Source organism: Anser brachyrhynchus, assembly GCF_964034855.1.
Source record: "Anser brachyrhynchus genome assembly, chromosome: 10".
Lineage (NCBI taxonomy): Eukaryota > Metazoa > Chordata > Aves > Anseriformes > Anatidae > Anser > Anser brachyrhynchus.
In genome coordinates, this window is record NC_137705.1 from 7,732,875 (window position 1) to 7,750,826 (window position 17,952).

The 17,952-nt window shown below is 49.6% G+C and overlaps 1 protein-coding gene across 13 annotated transcripts in view; it reads left to right on the forward strand.

Moving 5' to 3' along the window:
• Positions 1-17,952, forward strand: part of CADPS (calcium dependent secretion activator) — a 202,782-nt gene that overhangs the window by 24,496 nt on the left and 160,334 nt on the right. For all 13 annotated transcript variants that reach the window (XM_080605730.1, XM_080605738.1, XM_080605735.1 and 10 more), the window contains exons 2-3: positions 12,150-12,263; positions 15,602-15,934. In XM_080605730.1, the coding sequence (XP_080461856.1) occupies positions 12,150-12,263; positions 15,602-15,934 (447 nt within the window). The remainder of the gene's footprint in view (positions 1-12,149; positions 12,264-15,601; positions 15,935-17,952) is intronic.

Here is a 17,952-nt window from a genome sequence, read left to right on the forward strand (position 1 = left end):
TGGAGGCTGATTGCACCGGACCAGGTTAGGATGCATTTACTCGTGTAGGTCTTTGTGCCACGGGGCCAGCGTGAAGTATTTTTGCAGCTGGGTCTTGCCACATGAGGCTGGATTTCTGGTTCTGGGTCACGGAAAGCAGCGCTGAGGGGTGTTACTTAGCTCTGACTGGGCTGGGCAGGAGGTGAAAGGCAGAAGGAAGCCAGCGTGCCAGCTAGAGTCACCAAAGGAAGAGGGATGTTCACTCGGGGAGCTGTGACGTCCCTCTCGTCCTTGCCAGATGCCCCCAGGGGCGGTTCAAGCAGGGCTCAGACCGTTGCTGCAAAGCCAGTCAGCCAGCAAATGGCCTTTCTCTTATCTTAAAGACCATTACTGAGCTCCACGCCTGATTGCATGCAGGCAGCTAATTGCCCTCTTTGCAAGCGCCCCACATGAGCTGCACGCACGCTTTGCGTGCACCGCAGTGCCATTTGCCATAACTACGTTTTGTTCTTATTTACAGCACAAAACTGAGGAGCAGCCACTGCTTCCTCCAGCCTCCCATCTTGGGTGAGCGTGCTCTGAGCCTGGAAAGCTGGGAACTTGTTTGAGGTAAACCAGGCGTGGGGGTATATCCCCATGGGAGTCTTGCCCCATCTCTGGGAAGAGGAACAAAACTTGTTCCTTTCATTTCCCAGCCTCCTCTTATAAACTGTGCCAAAGAGCAGGGCTTGGAAAAAGTGGATAATTTTAACAGTGCCTTTCCTAAAAGTAATTAACAATTATAATAATAAATCTTCCCAGTGGAAGTGATCATTATTACAAATAATGTATCCTGATGTCTTTGGAGGCGCAGACGTTTGCTCAGCTGTTTGGGCGCACAGCAGCAGCCATGCAAATGTACGTTCCCGTGCCCCATGTTTTTGCACAGTGGTGAGGACGGGAAGCTGAAGTGCTCTGTTTTCTAGCAGCAGCTTGCTGCCTCAGAACAAACTACCTTTTACCAAACTTTTTCTTCCAGCTCCAAACAACATGCCCTTGTAAAGTCTGAGATTACTCACTTTAGCAGGAAATGTGAGGAGGAGGAGGAGGTGCGCTCCAGTTTCACACCTTTTCTCTTTTTTCATCTAGAAACAAGTTCTGTTCTGGCTTGAGTGATTGATTGAACCTTTTTCAAGTGTTGTCTGAAGGAGACAAGTTCTCTTTTACTGGATCAGAGATGTTGTTTGGCTCGTAGTTTTTCATAAAACCGGGGATGTTTTCTTTCTTTGTGTTCGCTTCCAGGAAATTACAGCACATGCACGGAATAAGGGAAAATTTCAAGCACAACAAGTTGTACTTAGCCGGAGCCCCAGCGTGTAGTAGGTCAGGTCTCTTGATGATGTGCTTTGAAAACTGGCTGCCTTTGGGAAAGAAGCCTTGGGCAGTCCTGCCTGGGCTTCCCCTTCCACCTCTGTCCCAGGCTGCTGTAGGTGGCAGCGCTCTGATCTGGGGGTTGATAGTTTCCCCACCTCTCCGTGAGAGTGCAGGCGGCTCTCGGCACTTCTGCCTTGTGTGCCTGGAAGCTTCTCGCCGTTTCTTGCTGTATTGTTCAGTCGCATCAAAGGCATCGCCTCCCCTGCTAGCTGTGCCGGGCTGCAAACGGCACTTCCACAGAGGCTGGGACACGCCAGGAGTCCTTCAGCCTCCATTCATTTGTCCGTCTCTTCTGCTCAGCGAGAAGTAGGTTTAAAATAGCTCGTGGCACGGAGGAGTCAGAGCCTAATGATGAAAATGGTACGAAAATAACTCTAGTGATGGTGGACGGACATTTTATTTTTTTTAAGGGACAAGACTGTGTTTTTTGTTTGCGGATCTGAAGTGCCAGTAGGAAACCTTTAGCTCACGTTGTTTAACGTTTTCAAGTCAGCGTGAGCTGCTGTATACATTAACCAGGAAGGATGATTAGCTTCTGCGGTACGGAAGGTCTGCCTGGAGTGGGAACATTGAGACGAAAATAGTTCAAATAGTGATTTGAAAGCGTCTCTCTAAAAGTAGCTGGCTTTTCTTCTTGCATAGCCATACCTAGTCTGCGAGAGGCTCTCAGTCTCCTCACAGGTGTAGCCACTTCTGGAGGAAAGTGAAGTGCTGCTGTTCCCCTTTCACAAATGGGAGACAAGGCACAAAAGACACAGTTGGGCTGTTGGAGAGCAAGGACTCGCCTGAGTCCTGGGATGCTGCTCGCTCTGAGGGACCTGCCAGCACGGGCCAGGCTGTGTTCCCATCCCATCCTTCCCCCCGTTTTTGGGAAGCTCCTGTAATTTATGGGTACTGAGCTGTCCTGGATCTGCTGGTGGCCTTCAGTCCAAACATCGGTTGTACCAAACCTTGAATAGTCACTAAAGCAGTCCAAGAAGTGAGGTGCTCAGGGTGGTGTCTGCAGCAGTACAGGTTACTGATCTCCTGCGCGCTGTGCTGCCCATATAACACCGCCCAGATGGGGGAAGAGACGGTCCCGTGTTAGTTACCCATCAGGAGGGGCTGCAAGGGTGTCCCTGGGCAAAGGGACTCCGGCCACGTTCATCAGCTGAGTAAAACCATTCACTTTTACACAATTCTTCTCACTGGGCACCTGGGCATCATTTGTGAGTACCTTTGTAGAGCTCGTAGGTTATTTTGCACAACACTCTTTAAAATAAATACAGAATCTATCTATTGCAAGTGATGGAACTGACGGATGAAATGCCTTTCTCAGCAAATCAGTGCTAGGATTGTGCGACCATTGGGCAATGAAGTGCAGCAACCATCCAAACTGACTTGTTTCACTTTCTTTGTCAATAAGGCTGTAAAGCATCCAAGTTCTGCAAGTTGTCCTCAGAGTATTCAGAAAGAAGTATAAATGCCAGCAGCTCTGTAGCTTAGCCTGTCCTGGATTTTTTCAAGGGATGCAGCACGGGTAGCTGAGGGGAGGTGACCGTGATGTTCTCCAGCTCCACACCGTCCCCGTTGGCCGTGCAGCACGCCGTGGTCTCTAGGCACGAAATGCAATGCGCTGTCTCAGGAGCTGTGTCGTGTCAGTGCTCATAAGCTGCAGAAGATAGTGTACTGCTCTACATCCAGAGGAGAAAGAGCAGGAGTGAAACCATTACTTGGCAAGGCTGCCTGGAAGGCTCCAGAGGAAAGCAAAGATCCTCCCTTCCTGATCTAAGGTGTTTTGTTTTGCTGAGGTCTCGGAGCAGCAGTGGGCCACGCCTGCCAGACTCTGTGCTGTAGGAGTAAAAGGGCAGGCTAAGGCAGCTCTGCCTTTGTGGAGAGCTCCTACAGCAGCCAAAGCAAGCATGATTTGCCTGGCACCTCTGACCTTGCTGGTAGGATTCTCCAGAGGATGCTGCATAAACATCCCTTAAAACTTGGGGTAAACCAGACTGAATGGGATTTGGGAGGGAGCGAGGAAGGACTTGGGGCAGGAGAGGGGAGGAGAGAAGCCAGCTGCAGGGTCCAACCTGGAAGAGACCTCACAGGAATAAAGGGATTTGCCTTCTGCCTTTAGGTCACCCAGAGGGACCAGCGTGGGAAGCCTTTGCACGTCTCTCCGCCCATCCCAGATAGCCTCTGTTCTCTTTGCCTCCCGGTTTTATTTGCCAGCTGTATTTCTGTTATTTTTCCTGATTTATTAACAGAGCAGCTACATTTTTACCACCAGCAGGATGAAGCCGGGCTTTCTGCTGAGGACCGACCCCGGGACGATGCGTTTCACCCCGCGGAGCTCACCAGGCGAGGCCCTGTCGCAGCAGGAGTCGCCACAGAGGCTTCCCGGAGCAGCAGCCGCTCCTCAGCCTCTGCTCAGTCACTGCCGAGTGCTTTATCTTTGCTATTTCTTGCTTGTATTTTGCGCTGGCTTCTCAATTCTTCTGAGATCAAAGTCATATTTTTCTTAATCAGTGAAAAACAGGGGCACGTACCTGTTTGATCGTATAAAGGAAAATACCCAGCGGGGCTAGCGTGGTCTGCTGGATCCGCCGCAGGCTCACTCTGCTGATTGCTTGCTGTGGTAAAATACGGTCCGACTGGGAGAGGATCCAGGTTCGCCGTGCTCTGCATGGCTCCAGCTCGGGGTTGCTCGCACACCGGGCGCAGAGGAGGCACCAGCACAGCAGGCCAGAGGCGGAGGTGGCAGCAGGGGAAGGAGACTTGGAGGCAGGAGCTCCTGAGGCTGCCAGAACTGCTTTTCCCAATGAGTCTTAATGGAAAAGGGAGCCCTTAGGGGGTCGTCTCAGGGTTTGCTGTGAGTGTTGGATGGGCACACCTGGTGGAAACAGAGGTAGGAACCAAAGCAGGTGGTGGCAAGGGGCTGCAGGCATCTTGTGGCCTGTCTACGTCCAGCCTTCCCTGTGGCGGCAGGCTGCGGATGGAAGGCGTAGCATGGAAAGCATCAGGGAGAAGGTCAGCGGGGCAAGCCCCAAATCCCGGCTTTGCCTTCCCCTTACAGCATTGCACATCGTTGCGCTTCAGGAAGTAGGAGCAGCTGTAATAATGTTGTATGCCATTCATACGGGCCTGAGGAGCATGCCTAGCTGGCACGGGGAATCACAGAAAAGAAATGGCTTTGAGAGAATGAAAAAGTGTCCACACGTTTCAAAGAGCTGCTCAGAGCCCGTGCTTTATCTCCTCTGATAAGCCGCTGTAAGCCGTGGCTGCCCCGCGCAGGGGGGGCACTGCTGCTGGGCATAGTCTGGTGTGATGGAAAGGGGCCGTGCGCTGCTGGCTCTGGGGGCTCCGTCTGCAGCCGGCCCAGCCGAAGGGACGGGTCTCCTGCCTGCCCGCTGCTCACCCAGCAATACCTCTTCAAAAAAGAAATGTTCCAGCAAGGGCAGAAATCATTTAGCTCTTTGCTTGTGCTGAAAAGCCGACAGAGTTTGCCTGTAATAGGAGGCGGTGAGAGGTTCAGGGCAAGGATCAAAGGAGATGCTGTGCTAGGGCAGCGGCTGGGTGGGCGCTCCGTGGGGCAGCTGGTGGATTTTCTCACCCCTGCAGTTGAGTTGCTGAAGCGAACGTTTATGGTTGGGCTGGGAAGAAAGATATTTATATTGCTGGGCTGCCTAAGTGAGGGGTTGCTGCAGTCTCTGGCTGGTGTATCCATCTGGAGGGATGGAGAGGGGGCAGGCAGCACGGATGGACCCAGGGTGGGTTCCTGGGGCAGGAGGGGACACAAACACGCGGTAGCCTCCCGGGGTCCTGCCTGCTCCTGTGCCTCCAAGGCTGTGACAAGAAAGGATGCACCAGCTGGGTGAGCCCTCTCTGCTCTGGAGACGAAGGGCTGCCCACCTACAGCTTGCTGAGAGGCCAAAGTGGTCTCCTGGGATGCTCCTGGAGGCATATCGGAGCGACTGGAGAAGGCACTTGCAAATGTGAGCATTCATGCCCCTGCGGAGGAATGTTTTGGGCTGTTCGCGATGCAATGAGCGGCATCGCGTGGGCGCCGAGGGGAGCGGACTGATGCAGTTCCCTCCCGTAGCACCCCTGCCCCACAGCCGGCTCCAGGCACTCATCTCAGAGAAGGGAAAGGGCCTGGAGAAGTGAGTGGGTGTCGCCTGGGAACGGTGCTCCAGAACCCCTCTACACCACGGTGTTGGGGAGCCAATAAATCAAGCGACCGTGAGCAGGGAGTTGTACAGCCAGCCAGGCATATGCACGGCGCTCCACGCACAGCCAGCCTGCAAGGGAAGAGAACGTGCCAGCCTGGCGTCCCTGGGAAGATGTATTGTGGCTGTCAGGAGGCAAAGCACAACGAGCTCTCCGGTAACAAATATTAAACTTCTCTGAAACAACGGGAAAATACATCGTTGGGCAGCTGGGAGCAGTTCCCCGAGACCGCCAGTTAATACTGCTCGCTTACGGCGCCGGCAGAAAGCCGGCAACGTTCAGCAGTTGCGGAGCAGCCGCGGCTGCCCAGGAGGGTTTGCAATTAAGGAGACAAATGCTGGGGACGTGAGTCACCCCCCGGGGTCCCCTCTCCCGTCGGAGGGGGAGCAGCACCGGTGCCAGGAGAACGTGCTGCGGCTTCCTGCCGCAGAGCAGCCTGCTGGGATTGTTCCTGCGTTGTCGTGCCCATTGCTGGGCCCCTGGGTGCCTTTTGGGGTGCCGGTGGGATTCGGAGTCGACTGTGCAAAGCTTGGCAAAATTGTAAAGCACCTACAGCTCAGAGTGATGCTTCTCATCGGCGTGCAAGCAGAAATCATTCAGAGAATGTGTTGCTCCTAATAGTGAACTAATTCTAGAGGGATCAGAACTGAAATGACAATACAGCATGTTGGAAGGGCCTTCTGAGGAGGAGAGGGGCGCAGAAGCAAGGCTCAGACTCTGCTCTCCTGGGCTGTGTGGATGTGCTGGCACCATCGGTGCAGTGCAGGTGGAGAGGCTGGAGGCAACGTGTCAGTGGAGGCGTTTGGAGATTTAGTGGCATGTCTAAATGTGATAAAAGAGAGGTGGCAGATGTGTTCTTGAGCATCTTCCTTCTGTTCAGCCAGGTAAGTGGCTGGTCTGGCCCCTTCAGGGGATGCCCTGTGAGAAGGACAGGGCTGTCCCCAAACAGGTTCCCCCCAGCACGTTCCTTCCCTGCCTGGAGTTGATGCCATGGTCACTTTTCTGACTGTGGAAACAGCAATGCTGAGGGATGCTCATTCAAAAGCTTGCTTTAGCTCTTTCCTAAATTACCTGGTGCTGAGGAGTAATAAAATATTTATTAGATGTTACAAAACCAAACCCGGAACAACGGCATGCCGAGCAGCTAACTATTCCTCCTTGCAGTGGTACCCAAACAGCAGGCGTCCTGAGGAGAAAGGGTTTTATGCTGCTCTTGGTCATGTGCTGCAAGCTGATCTCTCTGAGACAAAAGGCAGAGATGCTTCCAGTGGGAATTACCTGCAGTCTTCAGCCGAGCTGCTTCTCGCGAGGTGCGGGTGATGCCAATCCCGACACTGCCTGCAGCGCACAGGGCTCCCAGGCTCCGGGCTGTAAAACCCTGCGGGTAAATGCAGGAACTCCCAGGTCCACAGGGGCTGGTTCGAGTCCTCGGGGTGATTTGGACTGGCCAGATCTCACTTCACCGACATTAGCATGGAGTTATACTGTGTGGTTTGATGCTTACCCCCGCCGGTGTTGAAGCCGTGTGCTGTGGCGAGCTGGTGGCTCCTTGCTGTGCAGCAGGGCAGCAGCAGGGGCAGTGGCACACTCGTTTCAGAGGCGCTTGTACAAAGCCATCGAGTTCATCGGGTAGGTGCCTAGCTCACGGCATACAGTTCTGGTGAATTTTTATGAATCCTCATTATACTCTCCTTTACATTAGCTTTCAAGGCGTGCTGGCTGTGGTTCTTGGATGCTTTATACTGTTGATGTTTATCATGCAAAGCCTGGCAAGACAACTGTCCCATGAGTGCAAGTCACTGTTTCTGCGCACGTGCAGGTTTGAAAATCCACTTAAAAAAACCTGAAAATCTGCAGAACTTGTTGTAGTGCAGAGCCTTTTCAAAGCGCAAAGGCGTGCAACTCTCAGACTGATTCGAACCCATCCTTGACATAGCGTGAGGTACGAAACCAAAATCCAGGTGTAACGTGTTATTGTGTGTCGTAGACCTTTGGTGAGCTGTACCCGCTGCACGCCATTCGTGTGCGCTCAAACAGCAAAGCCTTTTGGAGAGGGTATGCATTCGCGAGGCATGTTGCCACGTGCAACTTCCTTGTCAGGGAACTTTTCTGTTGCAAACAGCTCCTCTTTGCAACGCTTGCGCTCCCACAGTGTAGGCGAAGGAGGCTGGAGACAACGTGCGGCGCTGAATGCCAGCTGTTCGCTGGCTGGAACAGCTCGGGAGAAGGTGCCCTGGCTCCCCGCGTTCAGGTTTGTGCTCAGCTCTCAGTCAGATGGAGTATGTGCAAAAATAACACGTAGAAAGCAAGCTGCTGCTCGTCGCTTGCCCTGAGGAGGCTGGTGTGCCATTTGCTGAGGTCTGCACCAAGTAAACTCAAGAAGTTGTCTCCATGATTTGCTTGAGACCACGGTAGGGACACGGCATGTGCCAGATTTGTTCCTCCCCGTGTCTGAGGTCACCAGGTTGTGCTGGGCACACGGTGTCTCTTTCTTTAAAGCCAGACCAAGAAGGTAGGAAGCATTTGGGTGCCCAGGTCATCTAGTGTTTGATGAGCTCTTCCCAAGAACAGATGCTGTTACAGGGCACATCTCTGCTGAGCGTTTTTGTAAAAACCCTGCAATTGCCTGCTGATGCCAGAGCTCCGTGGGTGCCCTGCCGGATCGCAATACCAGTAGTGCACCGTCACTGGCTCAACTCGTTGCATTTTTAATATGCACGTGTGTGGCTGGCAACCTAAGTACTTGTTTGCTTTAGACAGGTGAGGGCTGTGAGATCCTGTACTGCATAAACACGCCGCAGCAGTAACCTGGGAGAGTTCGCCTGGGTCCAGAGTCAATGTATGCAAGCAGGGCATCCTGCAACTTCTGACAAGAGCAGAAATGACTGATATTTCTTCTTCGATGGCTGTCACACACTGCAAGTGTGTGGGGAAAGCAGCAAGGGCTGGAAAAGAGAGGGAGGGCGATTAGAATAAATCTCTGCTGGCCACTACGGTGCTCCTGCTTGCTGCTGGCTCTGTCTCTCCTGGGTGAAGGCACGTGGGTTTGTATTTGCTTCGGCTGCAGGGAGGCTCTGCCCTGCACGTGTTGAGGCTACAGCCAAGCAGCGTTTGACCTCGTGGCTCAGGTGGTACAGGTAGCTGTGATGTTGTATTGTTGTGCTTCGATGGGGATGTTGTTCTGTTCCTTTCTGCTATTTGCAAGCATGCTACGGAAGGTAACCAGGTGAGGAGGGGTTTGTACTGGCCCCTTTGTGGTCTTACTGGATCTGTGGAAGCTGTTGGCTTCATTTGTATGGATTTCTAACTGGATGTTGGCCTCTAATAGTAAGAATTAAAATAATACCCTTCTGAAAAGCACTTAAGCCTCAAGGTGAGTGTTCAAGGGACGTGCCTTTGTAAGCCTGCAGATGGGCTGGTGGCACAGCTCGTGCCTAAAGGCCCTGCTCGAGGGCTTTGAGATGTGGTGCTGGGGCTGTGCCCGTGCAGGGGAGCCTCCAGCCGTGGAGCAGCTCCCCCAGCACCAGGTGCATGGTCCAGGCAGGGGGCACTGGCGTGTGGCACCTCCGGAGGGCTGTTCAAGGGTTTCCACCAACTCTTGCACAGAGAACCTGCCAGCCCACGCAGGAAGGTTTGGGGAGCGTGGGCAGAAAATTGAATGTGGAACATGTCAGACGGGGCTCATTTTCCTGCAGGTCTTACCCCCATCCACTCCTGTGCTGACTTCCTGCAACAGAAAGTGCTGCAGAAACTAAATTTAGCATGAGAGCAATTTAATTCTGGCTGAAATTGACTTTCTCGCTAACATCCCTAACAGTGACGCGGACATAGATCGATACACGAGTGCTGTTTCAGAGTCTGGCGGGGGTGGACATCCGAGGGTCCCGTTAGCCATGGACCGGTCCATGCTGCATGCAAGGTGTGATCAGAGAGGGTTTTCTTTGCCACGTGTGGCAAATATCTGTGGATGTGGAAAATATCTGCCTAGAGCTTGGGATGAGGAGGAGGCAAATGACACTCTGATAGAGAAAAACCCGGTGATTCATTTCCACACCCCCGGGAGTTCATGTGCGAGATGAGTATTGGGAGCTTCTAGGAATTTCAAGAAGCATCATTTGTTTTGAAGGTAGCCCATTCAATACTGAGGAAGGAGCAGAAAGTATTGCTGCTGCGTATTATTATGGAAACTGAACACCCAAGGTCTTGTGGAGGTTGTCCTGAGAAATAACCTGGAAAAAATAATAAAAATGTCATGCATGTCGTCAAAAATTCTCTTATGAAAAGCCTTAGCTCAGGAAATCTTTGCTCTTAGGGAATGTCTTCCCTTGTGCCTCAACACACTGACTTCAATGTTACCTGCAGTTTTTCCTATTTTTCTTAGTTTCTTATGGCCTCTCTTCTTTCATCCTTTCTGCTTGACATTCACAACAGTCGCTAATGCAATATCGTCAATACATTTAATTAACATTCTGATTTTCTCCTCTTCCAGATAATTAAATGCTTAATAAAAACAGACCTAACTCCTTCCCACAGGTATCTCCCACTTGATCACTACATTGTTTGTGGCTTGTCTTATTGCTGGCCCGATTTTCTTTTCAATTCTATCAGCTCAGATGGGTTTGGAGCCTGTTTTACATCTGACGCAGTGTGCATTGCTCAAGAGCTCGTGGTGTCTATCATGCTCCTGGCAAACACCACAAAGAGTTTTAGGTGCCTGACATGGCAGGTATGTTCTTATATACAAAAATTAAATCCTGCCAGCCTTAAAGCCGGAGGCTTTTGGCAGTGCTTTTCTGCAGGGCTTGTTGCAGACCGTGACCAAGACCGAAGTGGGTCGGTTCAGAGGGATGATGCTTGCCCAAGCCCTAGTGCTGCTGAGCCTTGTTGCGTGTGTCAGACCCTATGAAGTCCAGGTGTCCCAGTTCCTGGGCTGCTGTTTTGTGGGGAGGAACGACCCTTAGTTCCAGCTCCTACAGGGCAGCAAAGGCTGTTCCGTGTTTTCTGCTGCAAAGCATAGCGAGTCTTGCTTTATGTATGTCACTTTGATGAACACCTCTCCATAAGCGCCAGCATAAACTAATCCCAGATTATCGCATCAAATTGCCATTGCTCACTAACCCTCCTCAGTGTGGTGTTGCAGAATTAATTATCAGCATTTGTGGTGTTCATTGCCACGGTCCCTAAATGCCCCGCATGGCGCATCATCTAGATCTAGTGATATTTATCGTTGCATTTGCCAAGTGGTCCCTCTCCTGCTTTTCATCACTAGCGGTGTTTACCAGGCTTCATTATGCTTTAGTCATTTAGAGCTCTGTAGTTTTTAATACTTTATTCAAAGCCATTTGGACGCTTAAAGCCATTATTATTTTTTTTTCTTTCATTTTAATGGGCTTGTTTCTTCTGCTGGCATGCAACTGAGGAAAAAAACACTCCTTTTACCCTTTTCTAGACCTTTTGGTCATTAGTAAATAATTGTTCTGACTTCAGCTGCTCTCTTTTTCCTTTCAGTTTGAAGTTGTCACATATACATCTTGTTTGGTTCCTTCTCTTCTGTCTAAATTAATTCTTATTGTCAAACCTGAAGTAGCCATGTAGTAAACCTGATGCAACTACAGCTAAATCCCTGCAGCCCTTCAGCATGAGCGTTAGCTGCATCTTAAGATGTTATACTGGGAATGCTGGTACGTGGCTTACATACCTGCTGTGGCTTTGTCTGTGCAACAAGCTGAAAAGGCTTTTTTTTTTTTTCTTTTTTTTTTAGAGCCGTATCTGTTTTTAAACCGACAGATAAATTGGCAAAATAATAGCATGTTATCTTACAAGGCTGGAAAAAAACCTCTGTAAACCTTCTGTTGGTGTCGTTGTGCCAAAATTAGAACTGTCTTGTAAGTTGTACCAGCTGCGTGCTGGACAGAAACTGTTCTGAGCAGCAAAGACACAGCAAAGAAAGTCCTTGCTTGGATAAGAACAGGCTTGCCCTTGAATTGGCATTAAATGGCATTAAATTCTTTAACCGTTGGTTTTGAATGGGGTTTCCTACGTGACAAGCCAATAGAAATGAGCAAACAAAAAAAAACAAGAGTAAAGGCCGGGACCCCAGAGTGCTGATGACTGCTGTCTTTTGCAGCCAAATCGCAGGGCTTCCAGGTCAAATATTAAACCTCATCTTCTGAAAGGGGAGGAGATGGTAACTGGGGAAAATACTGCACTGAAATATTTATGCTTTTCCAAGCACACACACAATGATGGTCTGCTTTTGACTTTAGAGAACCTGAAGTAGTAGAAGTCTTGCATGCATTTTGTGGTGGCAGAGTTGTTTAGAAATGATGTTCGGGACGATTTTGGTGCTCATGATTCTTAAATGAACAGGATGAAGAGTACACGTGTGTATGGACGCACGGGTTATTCCTCACCTATTGCTGCTGTCCTCAAAGGAGAGCAAAAATGCACATCATAAACATGCTGATAAGATATTGTAGAAGAACTCATTTGTTCTTTCCTCATACATAAACCTTTCTCGACTAATTTTGTCCTTTTGGCATGTTTTGCAGATAAGTAAGCAGCAGCTCCAGACAATCAAAGATCGTTTCCAGGCCTTTCTCAACGGAGAAACCCAGATTGTGGCAGATGAAGCATTTATAAACGCTGTCCAGAGCTACTATGAGGTAAGGAGAGATGATTTCACTATTCATGTGAATCACTGGTCTCGCCTCTACGCAGACTGGGTCAAATGTTGAACTAATGGATTCTTTGTCAACAAAGCACACATAAAAGGCAAGTGCAAGGCTTCTCCTGTTTGATGTCTGATACATCACAAGGTTTGTAAGGTTCAGCGTTTGGAGATGCGTCATCCATAAGGCAACAGTGGCAACCCCATTCTCCGTGTTGTATCCCATAGCTTGATTATGGAGAAGATCGTCCTTCTTTTAAGCTGAAAAATACCTTCCTGATGTTTTAAACAGCCTACTTAAAAACAGGAAAGATAGCGCAATATGAAATAAATGTCGTGTGCTCTCTGTGAAAAACACCAATTAAAAATGGGCAGCGTATTCAGTTCTTGCTGAAGCTTTTGTGTTGGGTCTAATAGATTTTGGGATTTTCAGCAAGTCTTTTCTTTTTGGTAAGTCTTTGCATGCACGTACAAGTGCTCTAAAGCAAAGGGGGAGAAAGAGGAATGTACATCTACAAAAACTAGATGGTACTAAATAATGTGAAACATCCTTCATAATTGTGCAAAAGAATAATTATGTATGTCTTTCTTTTTTCACCTCTTTGTGTGCAGCCCTTAATGCTGCCTTTCATATCTTTTCTCAGAAGGAAAGAGCTTCTGTTTTTGAAGGAAATCAGTGCTTGTAATTTGTATGAGAAGCGCCGCTTATTTTTTTTGCTAGCCTTTCTGCAAACCATTTTTCTTTCTCCCTAGAGCTATTCTGTCATAAAAGGTGAAGATTTTGAATTGTCTACATAAAATATTTCCGTGGAAGTGGGATCTAAGAGAGGACCAAAATCAGATACTGAAACTGAAGAGAATTTTAACTCTCTAAAACAACAACAGAAAAATGGTAACAGCTGCTTCTGTCTTAGGAAAGCACAAATTATCTCAGGATTAACTCTATTAAACTGGCCTAATAGTTACTGCTCCATCATTCTCTGTACAGGAAGGAAGCTGTGAGTAATTTACATCTCTTATCAGAAAAGAAATTGCCAAGGGATCATCAGTTTATCACGGCTTCGCTGAGCAGATGCTCTTAGAGAAAGTTTTGAAGATGGCGTGAGCTGCACTTTAGGATATAAGAGCAGCATAATCTGTTTAGATAAGATTATTGGGCAGGAAAATGAAACTGCTTAAAAACAGACAAAATACGTTCCATTTCCCTGGTGGCTCTGGCTAAAAGCATGTCCTGACCAGCTCCAGAAGTCGTATGCTATGTAATTACATCAAGTAATCAAACAAAAAGAACAGCTGATCAGAACTAGATGTCTGCAAACTGTCCATTTTCAGCTCAACAGGACACTTCACAGGCATTGTCCTACTTAATGCAGGCCGCAGAAAGCATGATGCATCACTCTGTCCCTTAGTGCAACTTTCCTTTACTTCTTTTTAGCTGTCAGTTTCCTTTCATTTACAACAGTTTACTTCCAGCTTCCGTGCAGTTGTAGCATGGCTGCATATGTCTTCCTCAGCACCATCTGTGGTGGCACGAGGAAAGCCTGGCAGCAGAAAGCCTTTGCCCTCTCTGGATGCAGGAGCAGCGTTTCCTGATGGTGCCCTCCTTCCCTTGCGTGCGGAGGTGCCCATCCTTGATCAAGCCATGGTGCAGTCAGAGCAGATCCTGCTTCATCTTAACTCCTGCAAGTCTCAGGGCTCTGTGCAAGTACCTGTCCCTTGGATTGACACTATCTGGAAATCTGCATTTAGATACAGACTTACAAAGCTGCATGATGAGCCTTGGGCTTGGAAAATACTAGAACTTGGTTTTCGTTTTGTTTTTTTCTCAGCTGAAACTGAACATCTCTGTACAGGATATCAATGCAGAATAGGATCTCTTCTCTTCAAATATTGCCTAGGGATTTTGTTGTTGTTGTTGCTGGAGAAAGAGGCAAAGATGATGTGCTAGGTCAGGGATGTGTTTGACGCTCTTGCCCTGAACATGTTTGCATGGCCACGTTCCCCTGTTAAGTCTGCTATCAAGGGGTAAACGTAGGATTGTTGGTCTTAGATGAGTTCCCAGAAAGCATCTGAGAACATGGAGTGCCATGTTGTTGAGTGGTGTAAAAATCTACCATGTCCTTAGGTCATCCTTGAGCTCTTTAATTATTGAGAGCCGACAGATCCACCCCTGTGCTGGCACAGCTTCTTCCAGCCGGCCGCATTCATCAGTTCTCAGCATCATTAATAAAACAGCGCTTCTTGCTAGGCATTGATTGCTCTTCTCTGTTCAGGGCTTGGGAGAGGAGAGCCAACACAATATCCCCCTGTCCCTCTCTCATCCTTTGGCTCTCTCTTGTTCCCGTGGGATCACCTGCTCTGCAGGGCCCTTTTATGTCTCGACCCTTCTGCTGTTCTCGCAGCAGAAAGAGCACCTCCATCGAATGCCTTCTCCCTCCCTCCTGCTGTCAGCATCCTGTGCCTCGCAGGCTGTTCCCTCTGCACAGCCTCCCCAGGGAGCCCGCAGCTGCCCTGACCCATCCTGTGCTGCTTCAGCAGCGCTGGGATGGATTTGGCCTCCTCCACCTGTGGCTGTGCCACATGCTGTGTGCCTTGTAATGATCCGAATTGTCTTGATGTTCACCTGCAGCGTGCAGAGACCGGGCAGTTCATCCCTCTCCTTCTGTGGGTTTGTTGGTGCTCTTCCAGTGCTGATTGCCTGTCTTGGAAAGACCAGGGAACGAGAGAAGTTTTGGGACATGTGTTATTTAACTGAAGGTAACATTGGCATTAGACTAATAAATTTATTCCTCTCATCTTGTAACAACCAGGCAGCCTGCAAAGATCTCCTCCAGTTTAGCAGTTAAATAGAAGTCTGGTCCTTATGTCAGAGGTTCCTCCAGTGCCTGGCTACGTGGATCAATGCAATGCTGTTAGCTTGAGTAGGATGACAGGGCTCCTTCTGACAAGGCAGCATTTGGCCAGGTGGATGCTGTTATGCAGTAACTTTCTTATTAAAACATTTGATAGAACAAAATATAATCCTGCTTTCCCAAAGGGCATTTATGTATCTGGCAAAGTGTGACCGTAACGTTGTGCGAAGTCTTAATTGCATCACAGCGTGTCCATTTTAGCAGACACAAAGCAGAAGCTTCACCTGATTTCATTACGCTTCCCAAAGTGCAGATGAAACCTCTGTCAGCCTGGCAACATCTGGTTGCTGACTGGGAAAGCGCACTGGCGATGAGGTTGTGGCCTTCCCGGCAGTGAAACCCCGTTTGTGCTGCTTCTGGAGTGAGGAGGGAGATTTGTTTTTTTTAAGTGACACCATTTTAAGTCACCCTTTTGTCGCAGGTGTTCTTGAAAAGCGACCGCGTTGCAAGGATGGTGCAGAGCGGAGGGTGCTCAGCGAACGACTCCCGAGAGGTCTTCAAGAAGCACATCGAGAAGAGAGTGCGCAGCCTGCCCGAAATCGACGGCCTCAGCAAGGAGACGGTCCTGAGCTCCTGGATGGCCAAGTTTGACGCCATTTACCGTGGCGAGGAGGATCCCCGCAAGCAGCAGGCCAGGATGACAGCGAGCGCGGCCTCCGAACTCATCCTCAGCAAGGAGCAGCTCTACGAGATGTTCCAGAACATTCTGGGGATCAAGAAGTTCGAGCATCAGCTGCTCTACAACGCTTGTCAGGTAAGGTCCTCCCCCAGGCTGGGTGGGAATGGAAGCGGCCTTCCTGGGGCAGTTGCTGCTGGAAAATACTGCTGTTATAAACTGGAAACCTGGGTCTGACCTGGTGGTTTTTGAGGGAACTTCCCCAAGGTCTATCAAGGAGAAAAGTGTTTGGGTTCACAGTGGGATTTTTGTGCACTGTCAGTTCTATTCTGGCTACCCAAGTGAGCTTCTTTCTCTTGTGTTTTTCTCTTGGTTGGCTGCTTGGGGTTTTCTGTAGCTATTTCAGAGAGTCTTTATAAAGTTTTCTTTCCTGAAATCCCGTAGAATTGTTGAGATGGGAGAGTTTCATTCCCTTAGCTCTGTGTCTGGTCGAGCAGGTGCCGAGGGGCGCCATTTTGTTGTGCCTCGCTTGCCTTTACGCCGTCACATCCCCCGCCTAAAGGACAGAAACACGTTATTGCAGCCTGCAATAACCTTACTAGTGTTCCACGCCCAGCTGCCCTGAGGGTGAATGTCTTATGCAAACTTGCTTTTTTAGGGGAGAGGGGAAGCAGAGAGGGCCTGCAGGCCGGCATCTTGGTTCCTATATCTGTCACTTCTCAAAGCAGAGAGCATCCCAAATCTCCACCGCCTCAGTTCTGCTCTGGTTGCAGAGTTCCCAGACTGATGAAAACCTCTCCCATTCCTCTCTTCTTTTCCCCCGGTGAGACCCAGTTCCCCAGGGGCACTGGGCTGGGGCACCTTGCATTGCCAGCAGCTCTGGCCGAGGCTGCCCAGGCTGTCTGCGACCCAGATCTCAGTCCCCTGCTCTCGGTTATAAATATTGCAGGCGGGATAAAGGATGCCAGAGTCGCAGGGAGCGTGAGGTAATGCTGGGGAAAGTCTTCTGAGGAGGAGCAGGCTTCAATCTCTTCCCCTTAATTAAGGGGTTCAGCTTCTTATTGGAATTAATACATTCGAGACCAATTCTGTCTTTCTTCTGTCTAGACACTTCCAATTTTTTTCAAGAGATACAAAATTATTTTGGATTTGTTTTTTATCCTGTAAAGAGCTTCATTATCTTGTATTTGTTTCTCTTCATGGCAGTCCTTTATGGCAGAGTGGGGAGAGGATAATAAACGTCCCTGACTAAGGCATCTTCGTGGCAAAGGCGGCAGCGAGGACTGCATCAGTCCTCATAAATTCTGTTTACAAACCAGATTTCGTGCCTTCATCCCATGATGTAGGACTTCTTTAAAACCCAAAGCGTGGATCGAGGGCTGAGTCAGTTCTGCAGCTGTTGTTTCCTTTTAACTGATACCCACCCGAGCCCTTGGTCCCTCATCCGCCCTTGACCTACGCTCAGCTAAGGAACTCAGGCGGTTTTGTATGAGCCCGTGTGATCCTACCCTCTCACTTTATGGTTCCCAGGGATGCAGAAACCAGTGTTTAATCATTGCTGTGCTGCTCTGTAGGTGATCTCTGCTTATGAAAGCCTTTCTGGCTGCCACCCTGAACCCAGTGGCAATTTGTACTGGCTGCTCCCCACAGATTGCCCTGTTGCATCAAGCAACATGTTCCCTGCTGTAGGTCCTAGTTTTACTCCTGTAGCAAAGGATTTAATTCTGGGGCTTTTCTAATGCTCAGAGGCAGCAAACCTGTAATTTAAGCTTCTGGAGAATGACATAATTTCTGTTGGGAGTGAGTATTAACATGGAAGTCGCTCTGTTTTCAATACCTGGCTAGCAGGATTAGCTATGCGGAAGGGGAAGCTCTTTGCACAAGGCAGGGCTCAGCAAACCTCCCCCTCACTCTCTGTAAGGCTGCAGGGGGGGCAGTGCCAGCGGATGGAGGAGGCGTTTTTTGGGATGGGGGCCCCCAGGGCCTCGCTCCCCTTGCACGGCTCGGACCTCGTCCTGCTCTCCCTGTGGGAATGCGGTGCTCAACCTCTGCCTGCATCACCAGGGAGAAAAGTCCTTCAAAACCTCATGCGGAGCCTTTTTGGAGCTCAGGCTGGTTTGCACAGCTGTTCAGCCTGGGGAGAACTGGGGCATTTC